The sequence below is a fragment of the Carassius auratus genome, chromosome 35 (genome assembly GCF_003368295.1).
Source record: "Carassius auratus strain Wakin chromosome 35, ASM336829v1, whole genome shotgun sequence".
NCBI classification, from domain to species: domain Eukaryota; kingdom Metazoa; phylum Chordata; class Actinopteri; order Cypriniformes; family Cyprinidae; genus Carassius; species Carassius auratus.
Window position 1 is genome coordinate 4,437,618 of NC_039277.1, and position 22,119 is coordinate 4,459,736.

General features: G+C 36.5%; 1 protein-coding gene across 4 annotated transcripts in view; it reads right to left on the bottom strand.

Annotated features, from left to right (window-relative positions):
• The window catches only part of rabgap1 (RAB GTPase activating protein 1), a 64,849-nt gene extending 43,181 nt beyond the window's left edge, over positions 1-21,668 (bottom strand). The window contains exons 1-10 of one of the 4 annotated variants that reach the window (XM_026219384.1): positions 21,549-21,668; positions 12,533-12,738; positions 11,370-11,399; positions 9,093-9,321; positions 7,228-7,435; positions 6,953-7,127; positions 5,022-5,179; positions 2,378-2,488; positions 1,995-2,061; positions 971-1,073 (exon numbers count right to left, since the gene is read on the bottom strand). In XM_026219384.1, the coding sequence (XP_026075169.1) occupies positions 971-1,073; positions 1,995-2,061; positions 2,378-2,488; positions 5,022-5,179; positions 6,953-7,127; positions 7,228-7,435; positions 9,093-9,321; positions 11,370-11,399; positions 12,533-12,682 (1,231 nt within the window). In that variant the 5' untranslated portion in view covers positions 12,683-12,738; positions 21,549-21,668. The remainder of the gene's footprint in view (positions 1-970; positions 1,074-1,994; positions 2,062-2,377; positions 2,489-5,021; positions 5,180-6,952; positions 7,128-7,227; positions 7,436-9,092; positions 9,322-11,369; positions 11,400-12,532; positions 12,739-21,548) is intronic. The other 3 variants (XM_026219386.1, XM_026219387.1, XM_026219388.1) reach the window with 3 other exon arrangements.
• Between the last annotated feature and the right edge of the window lie 451 nt (positions 21,669-22,119).

Here is a 22,119-nt window from a genome sequence, read left to right on the forward strand (position 1 = left end):
ATTAAGTATTGCTATTAAATAATTTAATAATAATAATATATTTGAACAACACCTGCAGATTGAAGTACTTCAAAAATCTGGGAAACTAAAATAATATATATTACTTTTGTTGTTATTATTAAATAAAAATAAAATTTATTCGTATAATGTATCATGTATCAAATCCCGATCAAAGTACTGTAAAATGATTAATTTTATTACAAAATGATAATAATAAATATTTTATTTGTATAGCACCTTTAATACATCTAATCCAGATCAAAGTACTTCGAAAATCAAGGAAACTCTTTAAAAATATATATTTGTAATAATAATAATACTAATTAAATTGTAGCACCTTTACACACAAAATCCATCTCAAAGCACTGCAAACATCAGGAAAAACAAAAAAAAAAATAAGCTTTTAATTATTAATATCATTAATGTTGTTATAATAATAATAATAATAATAAACTATAAGATTATAATAAAATTTTAATAAGTGTTATGTATGCAATATAATTAAGTATTATTATACTTGTTATTATCAAATAATTTATTAATAATAATAATAATAATAATAATAATAATAATAATAAATTTGTATAATGCCTTATAATGCCTTGGGGAAAAAAATATTACTTTTGTTGTTGTTATTATTAATATATATATATATATATATATATATATATATATATATATATATATATATATATTCATATAGTGTATCATATATCAAATCCAGATAAAAGTACTTCAAAAATCAGTGAAACTAAAATAAATAAATAATTATTATTACCAACTCAAAATACATGTATTTGCATGGGAAGATAGTAAAATCTGAATGTTAAGAGTCTGTCTAATATCAGTTGGAAGAATATTCAAGATCCCTTAAGCACAACAGCATGGTTTAAATAACAATAATCCCGAGAATGGGCATCAGAAGACCTCAGACGATGATTGGGAACACAGCATGTGTCTGGTTCTGTACCTCTGGGCGTCTCCTCGTTCACGGCCTGAAACTGAGGAGTGTTGGGATTCCAGCTCCCTGTGATGATGTAAGACTTCCCATCAGAACTCTTGCCCATTGATTCCTAACAGATGAGGAGAGCCAAGAGAAAGGGAGGAGAAAACTAAAGTCAAACATAATCCTGACTTCACAGACATTTCATCCGCGGCTTTGATTCACTGATGGTAAATTAACCAACAGAGGACAGACCCGGCCAACATCCTACCTCATGACAACATCCTCACATGGTTCAGAACTGGGTGTTAATATGAATGGTACACAGTTTAGTTCTGTAGCTACAGGCGCGTTTTACCTTTTAAAAAAGCATTTAGTTTTCTGTTGGTCCTTTTACTGCATCCTTGCTTGACGCTAATGCCAGATTCCCAGCCGCTGGCCACAGAAAGATATGCAAGTTCCCACAGAGACGCCTTTTTTTACTGCTTTCAATCCAAATTAGAAAATATTTCAACATGCCTTTTTTTAAATATTAAATAACTTTGTAATTTCCTCTATCAGCTAAAATATAGCTGTGAAAATATCACTGTGAAAACCTGTTAATTGGTTAACGGTGTTAACTGGTTAATTATTAGTGCAGTTTTGCTGTAAAATACAGTTTAATTTCAGTTTTTTGCAAAAACTATATAATTTATGAATTACAGTAAAAAAAAAAAAAAAAAAGAAAAGAAAAAGAAGAAGAAAAAAAGTCCCAAAATATGATACCATTTTATAAACCGGTTTTATTTTTTATGACTAGTGTTAATAAAAACGTTTTATGTTACATTTTCTGTTATTTCGTATTTTTACAGTGCTGGTTTTTACTGTAAATTTACCGAGATATTCTCTTACAGAGTAGTCCTAGAATGTTTTTGAACCCCTTTCTAGATTCCTGCATATATTTGTGATCAGCTCTTCATTCTAATTTGGGATACTAAGCATTATAAAGAAACTGATTTAATAAAGTAACTGACAGATCGAGTAAAGGTTAATGATGTCTAACATCACCTACCAGGTCGAGCAGGTGCATATCACTGTTCTTTACGTTCTTGCCCGGGCTCAAAAGCAGACCGAAACACCTGAAACACAAACATGTGCCTGACTGGAACTTGACAGATCAGCTGTAAAACTGCAGATTCACACACCCATCTGCGGGTGCGGAGCCTGAGAAAGCATACAGAAACAGAAAAGCACAGCTGTGCGTTCAGGCAGAGCTGGCTTCAGTTCAACACAACATCAGTCACCGCAGAGAAACCCCATCCTACATGTTCTCATGGCCCGAGAGGAACACTTGAGCACAGAAAACACATCACTCAGGGCATGTTTACCATTAAAGAATGAATTATTGGTTGTTGAGGGAGACGCGAGGCTCTTCTGGATGAGGGAAGCACGTACCTCTCGATGGCCAGCTCTTTGTTGGACGTCTGCTGGACGTAGATCACAATCTTTTTGTCCATGCCTGGCCGCAGTTTGAAGCTCTGTCTGTCCTTGTCCTTTGATACGGCACTGTTGGTCACAAACAAAGTTTTCAAATGCTTGTTTGGGTGAATCGCACGTGTCCAGATTTGACCTTAAAACGAACAGATTTAGTTATTATTTTGATCACAAGTAAGCAATAATCTCCATTACTCTCAATGGAGATTCTTATTACTCCTATTAGATCATCATTACTGTCGTAAAACAATTTTTAGCATTAAATAACCATATTTGGAAGTAAAAGCTTGGCGTAAATCATCAATTCAAAGCACAATTGTTTACGGTCAAATAAATTTTTTTTTGGAGTTTAAAATTGTGAGTGTCTGACATTGTGGTCAAAATGTGATTATTTATTATTATTCATACAGTTTGTCAAATTGTAATTATTTATATATAATTCAGATGAATGAGTTGTTATATTTTATTACCATTTTCTAAACTATGGCGAACAAACTGTGAGTGTGTGAAATGTTGTCTGATTAAACTTTGGTTTGACTGGATTTTAAAGGGGGGGTGAAATGCTATTTCATGCATACTGAGTTTTTTACAATGTTAAAGAGTTGGATTCCCATGCTAAACATGGACAAAGTTTCAAAAATTAAGTTGTACGTTTGAAGGAGTATTTTTGTTCCCAAAATACTCCTTCCGGTTTGTCACAAGTTTCTGAAAGTTTTTTTCGAGTATGGCTCTGTGTGACGTTAGATGGAGCGGAATTTCCTTATATGGGTCCTGAGGCACGTCTGCCGGAAGAGCGCGCGCTCCCGTATAGCAGAGCACTGAGAGCACAACAGACCTTCACTGATCAGAGCGAGAGCGTCGCGAAATGTCACAAAAGAAGTGTGTTTTTGGTTTCCAGGGCAAGACAACCCTGCACAGATTACCAAAAGAGAAACAGCATTAAGGGACCAGTGGATGGAGTTTATTTTTACAGAGCATCAACGGAGTTGTGCAAGTGTTTTTGTTTGTTCCCTGCATTTCGAAGATACTTGTTTTACAAACAAGGCCCAGTTTGACGACGGATTTTCGTATCGTTTATTTCTTAAGGATGATACAATCCCAACGAAAAAGGGTCACGATCGTGTGTTGGAACCGCAGGCGGTGAGTAAAACTGCTTCAAATATCTCTGCCTCTTTGTTAGTGCGTCCGCCTCCCATGCCGGAGACCCGGGTTCGAGCCCCGCTCGGAGCGAGTCGTTGCTGCTGCTGCTCTCGTTCAGTTTCAGCCTCTGGATCTGATTCTGGATCATAAATAAATGGCTGAATCTGACTGTAAGCCATGGTTTGTTTTGGATGATGGTTTTTCCCTCACGGTAATGTCACAGCTTCCACATGCTCTCAGCGCAAAAGCTTACTGGCACTCGTGATTCTTTAGCTCCGCCCACACGTCACGCCTCCAGCCGGTCGTGTTTTTCCGGGAAAATCTTTCTCTTATGAATATAATAAAACTAAAGACTTTTGGGAGTTATGAAGGATGCAGTACTACTCTATAGGTACTCAAGATTAACAGGATATTGAGTGAAAACGAGCATTTCACCCCCCCTTTAAGATGTTTTTTATTCCTGTGATGTAAAGCTGAATTTCCAGTTTTCAGAAATCATTCTGACATGCTGATTTGCTGCTCAGGAAACATTTCTGATTATTATCAATGCTGATAACAGTTGTGCTGCTTCATATTTTTGTGGGAACAAAATAAACGCACATTTATGCTATATAATAAAGATGTTTCTTTAAAAAGGAGCAAAAAAAAAAAAAAAAAAAAAAAAAAAGCTAAGACTAAAACTAAATATTTGGCAAAATGAACGCACATATCTTGCGTCCAAATAGAGCGAAAGGGCCTTTCAAGGTAAATTTGTCATTTTTTCCTGTTGTGTTTATCCAAAGTGACTTGCAGTCCATTTATAACAGGGACAGTCTCTCTGGAGCATCAAGCTCAAGCTGATGGAGACAGTGCAGTTATTTTGGCCATTTTTCTCTCTTTTTGCCTTTTCTGTGCAGCATTAAAAACCCAGTTTAAACACTGCTTACAGGCTGCTAAAAGATTTACAAAAAACTCTAATACTGACAAACTGAAATTTTATCATTATATTTTTACATTGAAATAATATACATTTAACATAATATAATATAAGTAATAATATAAAAAATATAATTGGGAGCTGTGGTGTTGTTCTTTATGTCATTGCTGGTTACATTGAAAAATGTAATGTTTTTTTTTTTTTTTACAGTTGCATGTGAACAAGTCACCGATCAAAGATCTTTCCAGTGCGGGTCTGTGTAGAGCGGAGGAATGAGTCCAAGATGTAAGAGAAGATAAATGACAGGAAGCATGTGTCGACACTTCTGATAAAGAGAACAAGACGAAGGAAGTGGTGGAGTTACAGCAGATTGAGCTATTTTTATCATTTCTCCTCATAAAAGCATTCAGATGACTTCCTCAGGCTGGAGAGCAGAAATAACACCTAATTGAATTATTCAGTTAGAGACGAGAGCGCTGGGGTTAAACGCCGATGTGTGTGGGAGAACAGAATCAACTTCAATGGAAGGAGAGAAACAAGGTTATTCACCTAAACGTGCCCTTCCCATCATCCTCTTTGATCTCCAGGCTGACGGTGAAGGTGAAGACGTCGCTGTCCGGCGTAAGGGGCGGAGCCTTGGCTGCGAGCGGTGCTTTATTGGCTGATCGGCGGAAAGCTGTGGCAAAGCTGTAGAGTATTCGGCTGACCTGCACACACACACACACACACACACACAGTGACGAGTCACAACAGTCTCCAGTGACAGGCTGTGTTACAATGACTCACTGTCGTCGGACTGTTCTCAGGTTATCAACACACTCATTAGTGCACACACACACACACACACACACACACAGATATGCACCTGACTGCTGCATCCATGCAGTTTTAATAATTTACTTCACACACAACCAGTTTGTTTCAGGATGGACGACTGGCCGACCAACAATCGACTAGTCATTTATTGTGCTAACAGAGTCAGTACAGTAAAACTCTAAAAGGTTTCATCTTTTAAAATCATCACTGCCGTGACTGTTCATATAGTATTCATTGGCTTAAAAATAACCTAACAGCTAAAACACTTAAATGCACTTGGATGCTCATTGCTCAATTTTGCGCCAGTTTGTATTTGAGTATTTCTTATGATGGCTTTGATAGTTTTGTGCAATAAAAGTATATATATAGGAAGCCTATTTACCTGAAGAATGTTACATCACTGAAGGCTGTGCTTAGTTATTACTTTTATATACATTTATTTGTTTTATTGCCGTCAGTCAGAAAGCAATTTTTTATATATATATATATATATATATATATATATATATATATATATATATATATATATATATATACACATAATGGAAGCAAAAAGTTGATTTGTGAGCATTTCTGATAGCATGGGACAAATACTAATAACAAGTGCACCCTCTTCAGGCTAAGCCATGAAACTGAAATTCTATCAGCAAGACAAAAAAAGTGTCACAATACAACTTTCCAGAGTCTCACGAAGAACAGGTCCAAATTGTATTTAACCACAAAATCAAAAGAAAAGAAAATAATACATTAAAATGTTTAACGTTGTGCTTCTTATTACGATCAAAGTACACTGTGCCCCAGAAATCTTATAAAGAAAAATAATCTCAGCATCATAAGAATAATACTAAACTCATCTTATCCTAATTCATTCATTCTTTCTTTTTTTTTTTTTTCTTTTTTAAATATGGTACAACAAATACTATCAGGATATATATTGACAACTGCATTTTATAATATACTTATCAAGTGATTTTTATTTTTTTTAACTAGCTTAACCATCATGAAATGGTGTCACAATGCAAAGAAATCTTAATGGTCCCAAAACAGGATACATTTTCAAAAACACACACACACACAAACACACACACACACACACACACACACACACACACACACACAGTATGCAATATTAATAATATATATTTTCTTTTGTCAACTTTGACATTTGGGTCAATTTTTCGAAACTAAGATTTATACATCAACTGAAATCAGAATAAATAAGCTTTCCATCGTTGTATGGTTTATTAGGATCTGACAAAATTTGGCTGAGAGACTTTTAAAAATCTGGAATCTGAGGGTGCAAAAAAATAAAAAATACTGAGAAAATCTCTTTTAAATTTGTCCAAATGAACTCTCAGCAATGCATACTACTAATCAAACATTACGTTTTAATATATTTAAGGTAGGAAATTTACAAAATATCTTCATGGTACATGATCTTTGCTTAATATCCTAATGATTTTTTTCGTAAAAGAAAAATATATCATTTTGAACCATACAATGTATTTTCGGCTATTGCTACAAATATACCCCAGCGACTTAAGACTGGTTTTGTGCTCCAGGGTCACATTTCTTGAAGGTCCTTGTAAAAATCGTCCAAAATTTCATAAATAACATACCACAAACTCTTTTAAGAAATGCATGTGTGCAGTTATTTGTCTCACCGCCTCCTGGATCTCACAGCGGAAGACGTGGATGCGGAAGATCTCAGTGTTGTAGTGGCTCTCGGTGAAGGCGAAGCAGTCGCTCTCCGGCGTGCCGTCGTGGCCGCGGACACAGAAGAGGATCTTGTAAATGGGGTAGTTGGCAATCTCAGCGCTGGTCTGAGGGTCCAACAGCCTGATGGGACAATCAAGTGTAAGATGATTTGATGCATTACAGGTTGCGCTGTTTGAACCAGAAATTTTTTGTTACTTCTATTGCTAGCTTCCTGAAGTACCTGACGGTGCCCTCTGAGACTCCGGGCACAGAGAGGGTGACGTCCAGGGGCATCTGGCACTGGCTGCGGAGGATGCTGACCATACGCAGAGCCTCCACCTCACTGCGCGGGGCGTTCACTGATGCACAGCCTAAATACGTCAGCTTACTGAACACCACGCTGTCTTCATCTGGGACAGGGGTCCCGGGACTCAAGTCGGAGGGCTCATCTAGAAGCAGTGATGGGAGGAGAGACTCAAAATTAAACGTTTATATAGAGAGTATCTGACAGTGTTTTGGACACTCTTGACTTTCAATCTGAATGCTTCTAATTGTTTGAAACTCTTTTTTTACACCAAAACATATAGTGCCTCTTTATGAATTTTCATTACTAGAATTTAACAGGTAGGTATGAGTCTTGATAACAGACCAGCAGATGGCACTGTCTGCATATGCATTTTACTATTTCTATACACTTTTCTCTTAATGCAAACCAAAGACAAGATTATAACCTCAATGAAAATGGGTATTTGGGTTTTTATTGTCTGAACACAAAAAGTTCCAGAAAACAGGTGCATATAAAAAAAAATGCTTTATTTTTGTAATTTAATTTAAAAAAGCTAACTTTCTTATATTTTGGATTCATTGCACACAAACTGAAATGTTTCAAGATTTTTGTTTTAATTCTGATGGTTATGACTTACAGCTTAGGAAAATAAAAAAAAATTGTTGCTCTGATAGCAGCCTTCAGCTCCTCTGTTTTGTTTGTCAGATGTTACTTATCTTCCTCTTCACAATGTCCCATAGATTCTCTGTGAGGTTCGGGTCAGGCATGCTGTCTGGCCAATCGAGCACAGTAATGTCACTTGAAAATCCAGCTGCAAAATGAAATTAGCATCTCCATAAAGCTTGTCAGCAGATGGAAGCATAAAGTGCTCCAAAATCTCCTGGTTGATGGCTGCATTGACTTTGGACTTGATAAAACACAATGGACAATCACAAATGCTAAATTTACTTTCATCTGAAAAGAGGACTGTGGACCACTGAGCAACAGTACAGTTCTTTTTTCCCTTACCCCAGGTGAAATGCTTCAGACGTTATTCTCTAGTTCAGGAGTGGTTTGGTTCTAGGAATGTTTTCTTGAAGACGTCTGAGTGTGGTGACTGTTGATGCACTGACTCCAGCTTCAGTCCACTCCTCATGAAGCTCTCCCAAGTTCTTGAATCAGCTTTTCCTGACAATCTTCCCAAGGCTGTGGTCATCCCTGTTGCTTGTGCACCTTTTCCTACCACACTTTTTCCTTCCAGTCAACTTTCTATGAATATATTTTGATACAGCACTCTGTGAACAGCCAGATCTTTCAGCAATGACCTTCTGTGGCTTACGCTCTTGTGGAGGGTGTCGATGATTGTCAAGTCAGTAGTCTTTCCCATAATTGTGGTTGCATGTTCTAAACTAGCCTAAGAGGTACCCAGTAACTTATACGGAAATTTATCAAACTAATCAATCTCAAAATGGAATAATCTAATTTTTTGAGATACTGAATTTTTTTTTTCTAGAATTTTTTCTTTTATAAATTCTTTTATAAATTACAAAAAATAAAGACCTTTTCCATGATATTCATTTTTGTTAGATGCACCTGTATATTAAGAATATCTTATATTAATATTAAGAGTTAAGAGTTAAACTCTTTACATTCATATATACACACACACACACACACACACACACATACATATACATACATATATATGTTGGTGTGTGTGTGTGTGTATTTATATATAAAATTAATAAACAGTGATTTTTTTGTACCCGTATGTACCCTTATAGGAATATATATAGGAAAGCGTGATCTTTTATGTTTTTTATTTTTTATTTTTTATTTACCCCTGTAAGATCTCTCGTTGAGTTCACTCTCCTGAGCTCCCTGGATGGGCAGCACTATCTCAAGTTTAGGGGGTACTGGGCCAGACCGTGGTGGCACAGCTGTGGTGGGATAGCCATGCTCAACCCCTCCCAGATGGTCCGGTCCGGCCACTAATTCAGTTACTGAAGGGTCCATCAGCACATCTTCCAGCTCCTGCTGTAACTGCTGCTCACTGCCGTTCCCCACGATCTGCACACACACACACACACACACACATCAGCGCGTTCATTCAATGACTCATCTGAGACACTTACATATTTAGACCCAAGTTGACAAACAAGGACTGGATAGTATCGGACCATAGAGTAATGTCAAGAAAAACGGCATATTCAAAATTTCATGAATTAGACAAAGCATTGAGGGACAGACATTGAGTATGTTTACAACCTTAAGACAATATGCCATTTTCACAACATTTTTCAGGAGTTTTTTTAATAAATGTATATTTTCAATGATACTTCATCTGAACGATGGACAAAGTAACAAATCACTGCAAGCCAATGAACATCTTGAATGTCTATCCCTCACAACTTCATTTTTATTTGCACAAAATTAAATGTTGTCTACTGTAGGGCTGTCAAATAAAAATGAGCATTTCAGTTATTTATAGAATTTAATATAAAAATCCACATTCAAATGTAAAAACATTGCATTCAAATTTTAAGTGCACGAGGCAGCCTTTTCAGTAATTTTAATGTTTTTGTTAGTTCATGCAGTATGTGGTGCTGCTTTTTTCATTCAAAATACTGCAGAGAACGAGAACATCAATGTTGAGAAGATTTAGATTACATCAAAACTGAAACCAAGCCATTCACACAGAATGAATACTTTGCACATTTTACACAAGGGATATCTATCACTGCTGCAGTCGCGTCCCACACAAGAGAGCTGCATGTTTAGAAAGCCCTCTAAAATGAATGCAAGTTCAACTAAAAACAAAAAAATGTATCAAGACTTTATGGCAGGGATTTTTTTTTATTTTTACCCATCCCATTGCATGTTTTTAAATGAAAAAGTACTCTTTGTGATTGGCTTTCAGCCCTTTGTATTAAACTATGCATCCATACATGATGATGTTTTGTTTATAATGGTTTAAGCAACTCAATTAATTACATTTTGTTTACAAACATATGCATATTGTCTTATTTTATTGCTATGAATAAATGTGCATTAGTAATATTTTGCACGATGCACCCTCTTGTGGCCAAAAGCCCCCACAACTGAAATTCTGCCTTTACAAAAAAAAAAAAAAAAAACATAACTATTAAAATTAACAAATTATTACACCCTCTGACATGATTGAATGGTATTCTAATGCCAAATTTACACTGCAAAGGTGCCACAGAGGCAGTTTTGAGGTGACATTTAGGAGTCATTTCACAGACTGATTATGTTGCTTAGTGGAGGCATAAATAAATCTACACAGCATTTGCACCTTGATACAATATTCTGATATTACGGGCTGATGTGGGTCAAGCATAATTTGTTCTGGCTTTTATGCAGCATTGCGTTTTTACATAGAAATTTGTGCAGGCACAGAGCAGTCTTAACTCAGCTGGGTAAAGACACCTTATAATGCATTTTTGAAGGTAAATTACTTGGCCATGAACTATTTGACACACCATGCTGATGGTCAGCACGTTCCACAGTTTAGCCAGTTTTCATGGTGTGTTCTGCACCACTGACACTAGTCACACCTCTTCTGGGACTTCTTACCTGATTGAGCATGTTGGATAGGACAAATGGAAGTGACAAAACCAAGCAAACGACACACACAGATGGCTATCCCTTATTTAAATCTTCGATCAGTGTGTTTCAGTTTTGATTTGACTCCACATCAGGAAGTTTGTAAATCAGCAGATCTAAATTTCATTGGCTGAAGAGACAGAAGGTGGGATCTGTGTTCAATACAGCCATGAAGAAGAGAAAGATGACCTCTGAACACATAGGAACTGCATAGAGGTACTAGCATTGACTGTACACTGTTGTGACTGAACTAAGATGCCTGGAATGAGGGAAACAGTGGAAGCACCAGACACAAAACAGCAGCCTAGAATCATTCTACTAAGCAGTGCACAATCACATTGTCATACTCCCGCTTACATCCCACACTCAGCTGCTGTACATGCTGATGAAGCTGCCAATCAAACTGATCAGCCAATCAGATACAAGGCACAGAGACACAGTATGAGCACAAAGCCACAGAGGAAGAGAGAGACGGATAGATAAAGACTGACCTTAAAGCTGACCCCTTCCTCAGAAATCACCTGTGTAACAAACAGAAGGTTTAAGAGACGCCCACAGAGCTGAGAGAATGGTAATGAATGGGTTAACTGAGAGAGAGCGTTCTCTACATCATGGCCAATGGACTACCAGAGATTGACAACCAGCAGAAACATCTTCATTTTTAACTGCCACAGGAAATCATGAATTGTTCTGCATAATGTGATGATGCCATGTAGTGAAACAGCAAGTGTATAACCCCAACTATTACCCAGTTATTACAAACCCACTATTCTTTCAACGGAAGAACACAAAAAATATATTTTGAAGAATGTGCACGCTGCCCTTTTTCATACATTTTAAGTGACTTTATTACTTGGTAAATTCTTGGTAGTTTCTTTTTTCGCAGTAGAAATATGAAAGTGGGTGAATGGTGAAATGTTAATTCAGGTTGACCTATTCATTTAATACAGAATATGACAAATAAAGACGAGCATCATGGAAAAAAAGAAAGAAAAAAAAAAACTTCAAAGTTGGCTCGTCCACAGCCATGATCAAATGCATATATGAAGGAACAGACTTCACAAGCCAATAAAAAGAACAAATCCACCAAATCAGAACGCAAGAGTGACGGTGAAATGAACATTCAAGAATCATGACCAAAGATCTGAAAACAGGGAAGACTGTAGCGGCGTGGTTGAAACCTCCAGAATGAATGAGACCTGTACGGATGCAACATCTTATTTTGGCCCACCATAATACTAATAAGAAGTGTGATCATTTGAACATAAAGCTGAAAGTGCATTTGCAGAAAGTGGTACATGGACAAAAAACACACTGTAGTGCCGAAAAAAGCTAATTAGAAGTGTGAAAAAAAAATCAAAGGTGATGGACCGAAATCTCAGCAGCTTTCATATTGTGTGGAATCAAATGAGTGTGGAATGAGTGTGCAGTCTGCCTGTCCTCAAGACATTGACTGTCTTCTTAGCACCTTTTAACAAAGTAGTTAGGTTGTGCAAACTGTACTTGCTAATTAACTTCATGGCGTGATTTATCAATCAGGGGAATGTTTGTTTTTCAAAATTCCAAGTAAACAGTAGTGCCCTTAATTGAACAATCACCCACCTATAGTTCACTTAGTAGAGTTTCTCCCTATCTGTTTTCTATCTACTCTTACCTTCAGTCCTGTCTTTTCATCATCGCTACCATTATTAGTGGAGGGGGTCTCGTCCCCCAGGCGGGACACCAGGACAAAGTCCTCACTGTTGAGGGTGGACACAGAGTCGGAGGACACGCTAATTTTCCCCACCGAGGCCTTGTCATCCATGACTGCTAAATCAAGCCGGGCGCACTCATGAATGGCGGTTTAATGAGCAAAATTACCTGGAAAACAAAGAGATGAAAAAGCAATGAGGAAAGGAAAAAAGAAAACATGAGAGGAGCTTGCACGCCTATGATTGTTTTGAACGCATCCTTTGTGAACTGCAAATATAGTTTGTGGTTCTTTACACTGCAAGTTTCAACTGTTCTACAAGTGGCATCATTAACATGCAGAGCTAATTACGGGAACGTGGTGTCTGCAGAGCGAACTTTGACAGCAGTGCAGGCTAAAGAGGCAGAGAAGTGAGAAGAGGATACTGTAAAAATGATAAAGAAATGGCAGGTAAAGATACTCATATTATAGAGACACATCAAGGGCTCAAAACGAACAGAGCACCAAACCAAATGGCAAGAAAATAAAATCAGAGATACCTGTTAACTTTATTAGAAACTACAGTGTGTAGTATGTGAAAGCCCAATTTGAAGGTGATATGTATAATTAAAATAAAATACTTTTTTTTTTTTTTTAAAGACATCCAAACTGTTCATTTTCATTATTTCCCCAGTTATAATTAAAACTATATCCCTTACGCATAATTAAAACTATGCGTAATTCTCTTTAATACAGTAGTATTACAATATGATATAATACAATTTTTGCAACAAATACTTGCATATATACTTTTATATATATAGAGAGAGAGAGAGAAGAGAGAGAGAGAGAGAGAGAGAGAGACAAGTGCAGTTTTCTATGTTGTGTTGTGTTGTGTTCATTTAGAATTATTTATATAATATTTCAGTATTTATTAGGGCTCGGCTGATCAATTAATCGAAATTTCAATTTGGCTTGATGTGATTATTAAATCACATAAGCTGTGATTTCGAATGAAATAAATGTATGCACAGCGTCAGTAAATGCTGCTCATCTCTGCGAGCGCTGTGAGGTTGAGTTGCTTATAACGTGTATAATCTGATTTATAAACATTCCAAACATCCTCTTCAACTTAATGAGAAGCATTTATAAACATGTTGTTGAGAACAACAATATTCTGAAATGATGTAGCTCCGGTTTACAGAATGAGGCACAACATATATTCTATACTACAATAAAGGCTACCCATTAGCATTGCATTATAAAGTTATTTTATTGTTATGAACAATCCCAGAGAAAGCGTGAACACAGATAAACCATTTTTCAAATATTTTTCTATTCTTCCTCGATTTGTGCTAAGGCAATCATGCTAACCTGCACCCTATCCACAGCTCTTCTGTTGCACATCTTTCTTTTTCTGTCAGTCAGCTGCCAACAAAGCTGACTTTACTCCAGCCTTTGCTACTCAAGTCTTTTAGGCTTGACTGAGTCCTGGATTAAACCTGAAGACACAGCTACCCTTGCCACTCTTTTCAACAACTTCTCCTTCACCCACATCCCCATCAGGATGGGAGAGGCTCGTTTCCAAAAGCTAGAAACACCTCACATCCTCTTACAGCTTTAACAATACAACCCTCTACGCACACTAGAATTGGCATTAAATATTTTAGCTTCCTCACCCGACTAATATACTGTACTATTTTACACACACAGAATGTATTTTACTCCAAATCAGCTTATCTTCGTCTCTTTCCCCGTACCCTGTTGGTGGAATGACCTAACTCCCTCCAGACAGACAAATCCCTGACAATCTTCCAGAAACAACTGAAAACTCATCTGTGCTGTGAGCATCTAACTGTATCTCCTAAAAAAATAAAAAAAATTAATGCATTCTTGCAAAGAAGTAGTGTCTATTTAGAGTATATTTTTAAGAACGATTATACAATTCAATAATGAACACTTCAACTTTTAACTTGTAATGCTTTATAACAGGGTTTAAAGAAACAAAACATCTTTATTGTGAACAGAAAACATTTACTACTGCTCATTGATAAATCTAAGTAGGTTTACTACTTCTATTATGTGGAAAAGAGCAGCTTGGACATTCTGCTAAATAACTTCTTCTGTGATGAGTAAATGATGGTATATTGTTATTTTGCGATGAACTATCCCTTTACACAAATGGTAGCAGAAGAGACGTGTGTTGCGTCACAGGTCAGTGGGTTCAGGCTGCAGGGATACAGTGAAAGAGGACGTTGAATGGCAGGTCGTTCCTTTGTGAAAGAGCTTTGGTTTTCCTGACTGGGAATATTGTGCTCTGTCCTAATGGAGACCAGGAGCAGTGCTACACCCTGGGGAGCAATGACCAGAAACCGAGCAGAGTGTATTGTGCTACTGGACTGGTTAAGACGACTGACTTCATATCCTTGTTCGCTGATATCCACATGGATTCACAAGAAATAAACACAGACCGCTCCCTCACTAAAGCTCTGTTCCTATGCTGTTATAATGGAGGCCTTGTCTGCCTTTTTCTTCTCTCTTTCTTTGCCTCAAGACTCAACAGCCAAATGAGGAGTGAAACACAAGATGATGCTTTAGACTCTCTAGGGGCAAAACGAAAAGGAAAAAGATAACAGGAGGAGAAAGGAGAGAGAGACGGACAGGTAGACTGAGAGAGAGAGAGAGAGATTCACTCAACTCATAATTTTAGATTTAAGACAAATTAACGAAACTAAATTGGAATTTTAAAACGAACCCCAAATCTAATTAAATGAATAATACATAAAAAGTCTTCATAATCAAAGACTTTGCTTATGGTCTTTCCATTCAAAACTATAGGCAGCCACTGTATTAGAATCACAATCCGAACGAAGATGCTGAACACATGCCACATGAGCAGTTTGTAATCTACAAGAGATTGTGTCGTTTGAACTTTTAAATCAAAAACAGAATGCTCAGACTTCAGTTCTGTGAAACTATTCTACATAAAGTCAGCAGAAGCTGTGAATGAGCTGCAGATTCACTCTCTGACAGCAGGTGGCGCTTACAGAACAGCAGATACAGCGTTTCCTTGGTTACCGCTGTAAACAAAGCAGCGCATCGCTTATAAACACTACTTTAATGTAAATTATACAGAGATGAAATGAAATCATCTAAACTTTTATAAAGACCGTCAGTTCCCCTCAGAGATACATTCATATAAACTCCCATCCCCAAATTTATCGCAATTCGTTAAACATCTCAAACGATTTAAACCGATTTAAACCATCTCACGGTGATTAAGGCAATGAGAGAAAGACAGGAAGAGTGAGACAGAAAGAGACAGGAAGACTAAAGCAGAGAGAGACACAGGTGAGACTCCCTGAAAGCATTCAGCTGAATGAAAACACGCCAGCTGTTTGATTTCTCAACCCTTACTAGTGGACCACAAACAAACCAGGAAACATTTCATCAAGACAGAGTGACCAAACGGACATTTAATGGTGGCACGGCACAAAGTGTAAAAATAAATCAATCCTGTTGTAATCAATGACGCCGTCTACAGTTCCAGCACAACAGTTCTCCACTTGGTGTCAGATTTCAGGACACCGTTTTTTTTTTCTACTCCCTATTGTTTCTTGTCCTGTACTTGAATACTGTACTGAGGATAAGACTGAATTAAAGGCAAAAACAGATGCCCTTTAGCATTAATACTTTACTGTCACGCAAAAAGCTTTGTTGACACAGACTCTAGAAATAAAACAGTAAGAGATCAAGCATATAGGCACACAAAGAGACTATACAAGGAAACAGCTTCTAAAGCATATTTAGTGAGCAGTGAGCGTTACCGACTTCACCAAGAACATTTTCAGCTGCACCTGCAGATAAATGACCGATAGCATGCCTACATAAAGCTTTACTAATCAGCAGGAAGCCTCTTTATGCCACTGAATAAATACAAATACAATATTTTTCTCAGAATTGCATGTTTATATCTCGCAATTCTGAGTTCATAATTCTGACTTCGTTTCTAGCCAGTTTACATCTCAGTTTACATTTACATTTCAGAATTTATATTTCTTAGAGTTTGCATCACGTAATTCAGTTTTTTTTTTTCAGCATGGAAAAAACAAATGTATTTTTTTTCTCTCTGGCAAAAAAAATAAAATAAAAATCAGAATTGCAAAATACAAAGTCAGAATTCAGACTTTCTTACAATTTTGAGTTTCTGTCTCATAACTGTTTTTTTTTTGTTTGTTTGTTTTTTGTTTTTACATAGAATAAAAAATAAAAACAGTAATTACCATCCTGTGGTGAAAACAAGCTTTTATAAAACATTGAATAAGCAGAAAAAGAAAAACCGGACCATCAAGCCGGGTTTGTAGTGAGTAGTTCATATGTCAGGATGAAGCATGTGATCTCTGTCAGTGATATGTAGTCAGAGCGGTGTCACATGGACCGGCTGTCTCACATACCCTGGAGATGAGACACATCTGTCACTGTGCCGTTAAACACATGGTCATCCACTGGGCCTTTCTGTCTGTCTTCTGCTCACACATCACTTGATCCCATCTGATTTGGGAAATGGTTCTACATAACGCTGAATATGTGCATATGAAAGCAGTGGTGCTGCAAGGCAGTTATTTTTCTCAGATGAAGACACAGACCCTTGAGTGATTCAACATCGCTGCCTTGGCAACATAACATCCACTGAGGAGCATGTTTATTGTCGAGGAACACAAACACATTGGGAATTATAATGTATTTATAATGCTTTGAGTCTACTGTTAGGCAAATTAAAGACTTTATATAAAAATGTTGGACCTGAGCTTTCCTTCGCATCCTCCTGCACCTGAGCGAACAACTACACCTCGCCAGTTTAAACATGCAAGCAAAAAAAGAAGCGAAAGAACCCAATTCAGCACCGATGCATTATGTTCTGTGCGCAGAGAACCGCGTCTCACAGCCCTAGAACACCAAATTGAGTTTTGCCTCTTCTTCTGTATAAAAGGACAAATACATACAAAACAATGTCAAAATTATGAGTATCCTCAAAAATCTGTTGGTTAAGCTTTAAGTGAACATAGACAGTTGAGAAAGAAATTGGATGTGTGTCATATTGGATGCATTGTGTGTTAAAGTGTATGTGCCTACTTTACTAGTTGCTATATATATATAATTATGTTGCATAGAACTGAATAAAAAAAATTATATACTGATATTTAATATTAATATATTTTCTGTTCAATTTTATTGTGTTACTTCCAGTAAAATTGTGTTTATTTTATTGACTTGGGTTTTTTTTTTATTCACTATCATTACAAAATTACTTAAAATTATTTAATAAATTTTTTTATCATTATTACAAAGCATTTTCGATTTCAGTTTTCGTCCAATTGCATCCAGAATTTTCGGTTTCATCCAATAATTTTCCATTTCAGTGCATCTCTTACATACACACACACACACATATACACATCAAAAGTCCAAAATATTACATTAACATTTTAAATAACAGTTTTCTATTTAAATTTGTTTTTTTCACATGTAATTTATTTCCTGTGATGAAAAAGCAGGATTTTTAGCTGTGATGCATTTTTAGGACTCTTTCATTAACATTCATTTGAGATATAAATTTTTTGCATTATAAATGTTTTTATCATCACTTTTGGTCAACTTAATGAATCCTTGCTGAATAAAAATATAATCTTTTATCTATAATCTATAAACTTTAAATGATAACACATCACAGTTTTCACATTAATATTAAAGCAGCAAAAACATTAATTAATGATAGGAAAATCTGAAGGAGTAAAAATTACTATAAATTATTATTATTGTTATTATATTGTATAAAACTTATTTTAAACTAGAGCTGAAACAACTAATCGATTTAATCGATTAAAATCGATTATTAAAATAGTTGTCAACTAATTTAGTCATCGATTAGTTGCTAAACAACTTTTATTTGCCATAAGCGGCTCATTTTGTGCATATTTTAAATCTGCGGTGACCAAAGTGTGGCAGTAATGAGCCACCGCAGGTTTTATTCAGCCAGTACAGCAGGAGAAGTAGCCAAAAGCCAATAGCTGGCCTCGTTTTATGTCACGTGCTTCCCGAACTGCGTCTGCAGCAGGCGGCAAGGAAGTCGACCGGAAGTTGAAGTCGGCCGGGTGCTGCCATCTTGTAGCAGAACTTCACTTGCGTTAGCATTCCCATTGACTCCCATTAATTTTGGCGTCACTTTGACAGCAAATAACTTTACATCTGAGGCGTTTAAAGACTCCATTTGTCCATTATTTATTTCTAAAGATACACGACAATGTATAAAGGGCTCCATTACCTTCTATGTTACATTATGGCCCCGTAGAAACAGTTTTTGTAAAAATAGACTAACGATTGCGTAATAACCACTCGACTCTCTGTCGCATTACCGTACAGACAGCAGGAGAAGCTCGCAGGAAATTAACTTAATATGGCATACTGGCGTTACATTTTAAAATACTATACAAAATAATTAATCAGAATACTTACTCCTGCTCACTCACGACAAAGAACTCCCCGCTCAAGCTCGCCGTCTCTGTAAGATTAACGATGGCAGTTTTCACGCACAGCTACTAGAAGATCTACATCTGGCAGACAGGTTGCTGACGTCGTCAAGCTTCGTTTGAGTCTGCGCGTCAGAAACGGAAGTGCTAAAAAACGCTAAAAATGGGCTTCACTTGTCTCAATTGAGTTCCAATGGGGTCGCTGTGTCCATTTCTTTTACTGTCTATGGTCTGCAGCATTCAGCGAGATGATGGAGACAGACGGCAGTGGAGTAAGCTTGAGAAAGAAAAAGAAAGAAAAAGAAAAAAGCGGAAGATAAAACTAATCGAACGAAGTCATCCAAAGTTTGGGAGTACTTTACTTTGAGCCTTCAAAAAAGAAGAGTAACCTGTAAACTCTGCACTACTGAACTGTTTAACTGTTTAAGACTTTTATTTGTGCAGATTCTCTAGTACAATGTTGTTTGCAAATGTTTAGTCGCAAAAGCTAATAACCTTGCTTTTTAACGGTTAACATTTAAAGATTTACAAACATGTTCTGTGATCAGTTTGTCGTTTACCAGTTCATAATTCAGTCTTGCAGCCTAATTATGACTGAATGAGAGAGGTAAACGTGTAAAAAAAAAAAAAATTCTGGACAACCTTCCATTCAGGTTTCATGCTACTTTAATGAAGTATTGTTTACAATTCCACAGCATAAGCTATAAAGCTGGTTCCCAAGTATAAGTTGTGTGTTTACAGGAAAAAAATTATAAAATGCAATGTACTGCAAATTTATTCTGTTTTATTCTTATTCTTCGTGAGAATATTTTCTGAAATATTCCTTAATAAGCTTTGTTCGGGATGTTAAACTACTTTAGGAGCTCTAAGGACTGCCATGGTGAAAACATTATTTGAAATCTCCTTGTGAAATTTGCTAGAGTATGAGTCAGTGTTTTGATTGCAGAAGAGTTCGACAAAGGATTACTAACACATAATAAAACAAAACTCCAGGTATATTTTTGATGAGGATATGACAATGCAAAATGGCTAAAATCTCTAAAAAGTCTATGTTGAATGATAAAGACCCTTTGTTAATAATTTAATTGGAAAAAATGTGCAAAACTAAAATATAAGTACATAAAGATGAATCGATTAATCGTAAAAATAATCGACAGATTAATCGATTATCAAAATAATCGTTAGTTGCAGCCCTATTTTAAACTGTAGTAATATTTCACAATATTACTGTTTTTATATATTTTTTAATCAAATATGTCTTGTTTTTTTTCCTTTCTTTAATGTACAAAAAAAGTATTATATGTGTGTACATACACACGCACACTGAAACATTAGTATGCATTTATGAGAGCTGACTTCACTGCTGTCAGTAAGTAACAATATATCCACCTCTGGGGTGAAGGCATAAGGTTGTGCTACAATTAGTGATCTTAGTGTTTTGTTTGTAAGCAACACAGTGAATTTGAGCAATGAATTAATCAATGAATCGTTCTCACTACACTGAGAGTGAAAATGTCAATGTTCAAGTTGTGCTGAACACCTGAAATATGTTTGGTTTGACAGTGTCTTCTGTGAGCTGAGCTTAATACCTACACTACAGACAACAGAAAACAGTCTGCTTTTTCCCCCAAATGTGACTACAACTTTAAAGAATGACTATGAGCCAATAACATTCGACCACAGGTTAGCACTGAGCATTTTTACTGGCTGACTTACTAAATGAACACTCCCCCTTCACTAAACAGCTAATTTAGAGTCTGAACAAGCACTTCTTGAGACTCTTAGTCGTTCCAGGTAGTTGGAAAAACAACAGCATACTTTGTTATCATAATAAGGGAAAATTATAACACTTGTTTCGATCATGAACGAATGAATCACTTGAATGCATGATTCAATGACTTGCTTATTACACAGAGAAAGACGGTCACGTGACGCCACCTACTGGCGTAACAACAAACTGCAGAAAGACTCACTGAATAAACAGTCTTAGATGTTTTAGGCGGACTTAAATTATTCGAGTCAGAATCATTAGCTACTACAATCAAACACATGATCATCAAAACATATCCATCAAGAGTCAGAGCCATCACACATGCAATAAAACTTAGCAGCTATGATGCATTCTTACAATGAGAGGCGAACAAATCCTCTAAATTACATCTCATATATATATAACTTAGACAGTAACACACAAACAACGTCCGTTATTTTTTCTATGTTATCTTTGTTTAAAACCTAATCTGTCACAAGTATTGGCGTGTCTCTTTACAGGTTTTGTGTCATGCAGTGAAGCAGAGCTCAGCAGACGGCCTTTAACTGGCTAACACACTGTAGCATGCTAGCCACAAATCCAAATATGCATAACGTTACATTGTGTTGCATCTTCCGATAAAACGACAAATTTGCTGAATAACGAAACGGATGTGTAGAATAAATAAAAACACGGAGGTGTGCATCGTTGCCACTCATCCTACCTGTGTCCACAAAGCGTTTTATTCCAGAGAGGCTTGACATTACAGCACTGAACATTAGCCAGCAACAGCGCTGCTGTAAACACAAACCAAACCCCGCGCACACTGCGCATGCGCCGCCGCGCTCTTCGGAAATCTTCGGCACGGACTCGAATACTAGCGTACTGCTTCCTGCTCAGTGTGTGCTACATTCTACATACTCATAGAGCATGCTGACAAGCTTGTGAAAGAGAAACACTTCAAACAGTAATATGCTATAGGCATACTGTTGTCGTTAAATAATCATATTGCATGTTTACCTGAAAAGAGTGTTTGTCTGTTTATCATTTCCAAAATAAACACAATTTCATATTTTTAAGGCAGCGGCTATTTAAGTGAAAATAGCAGTATTTCATTTTCTTTTATTTTTTTTTTATGATGTGCTGTTTACTCTAAGTGCACATAGCAATATATTTTATATATTCTACTACTTATACTACTTATTTCAAACAGTGGCAATTATGTGAACCTCAGTATTGTAGTACATTATAAAGCAGTACGTAATAATAAGGTATTGAGTGTAAATTATAATTTT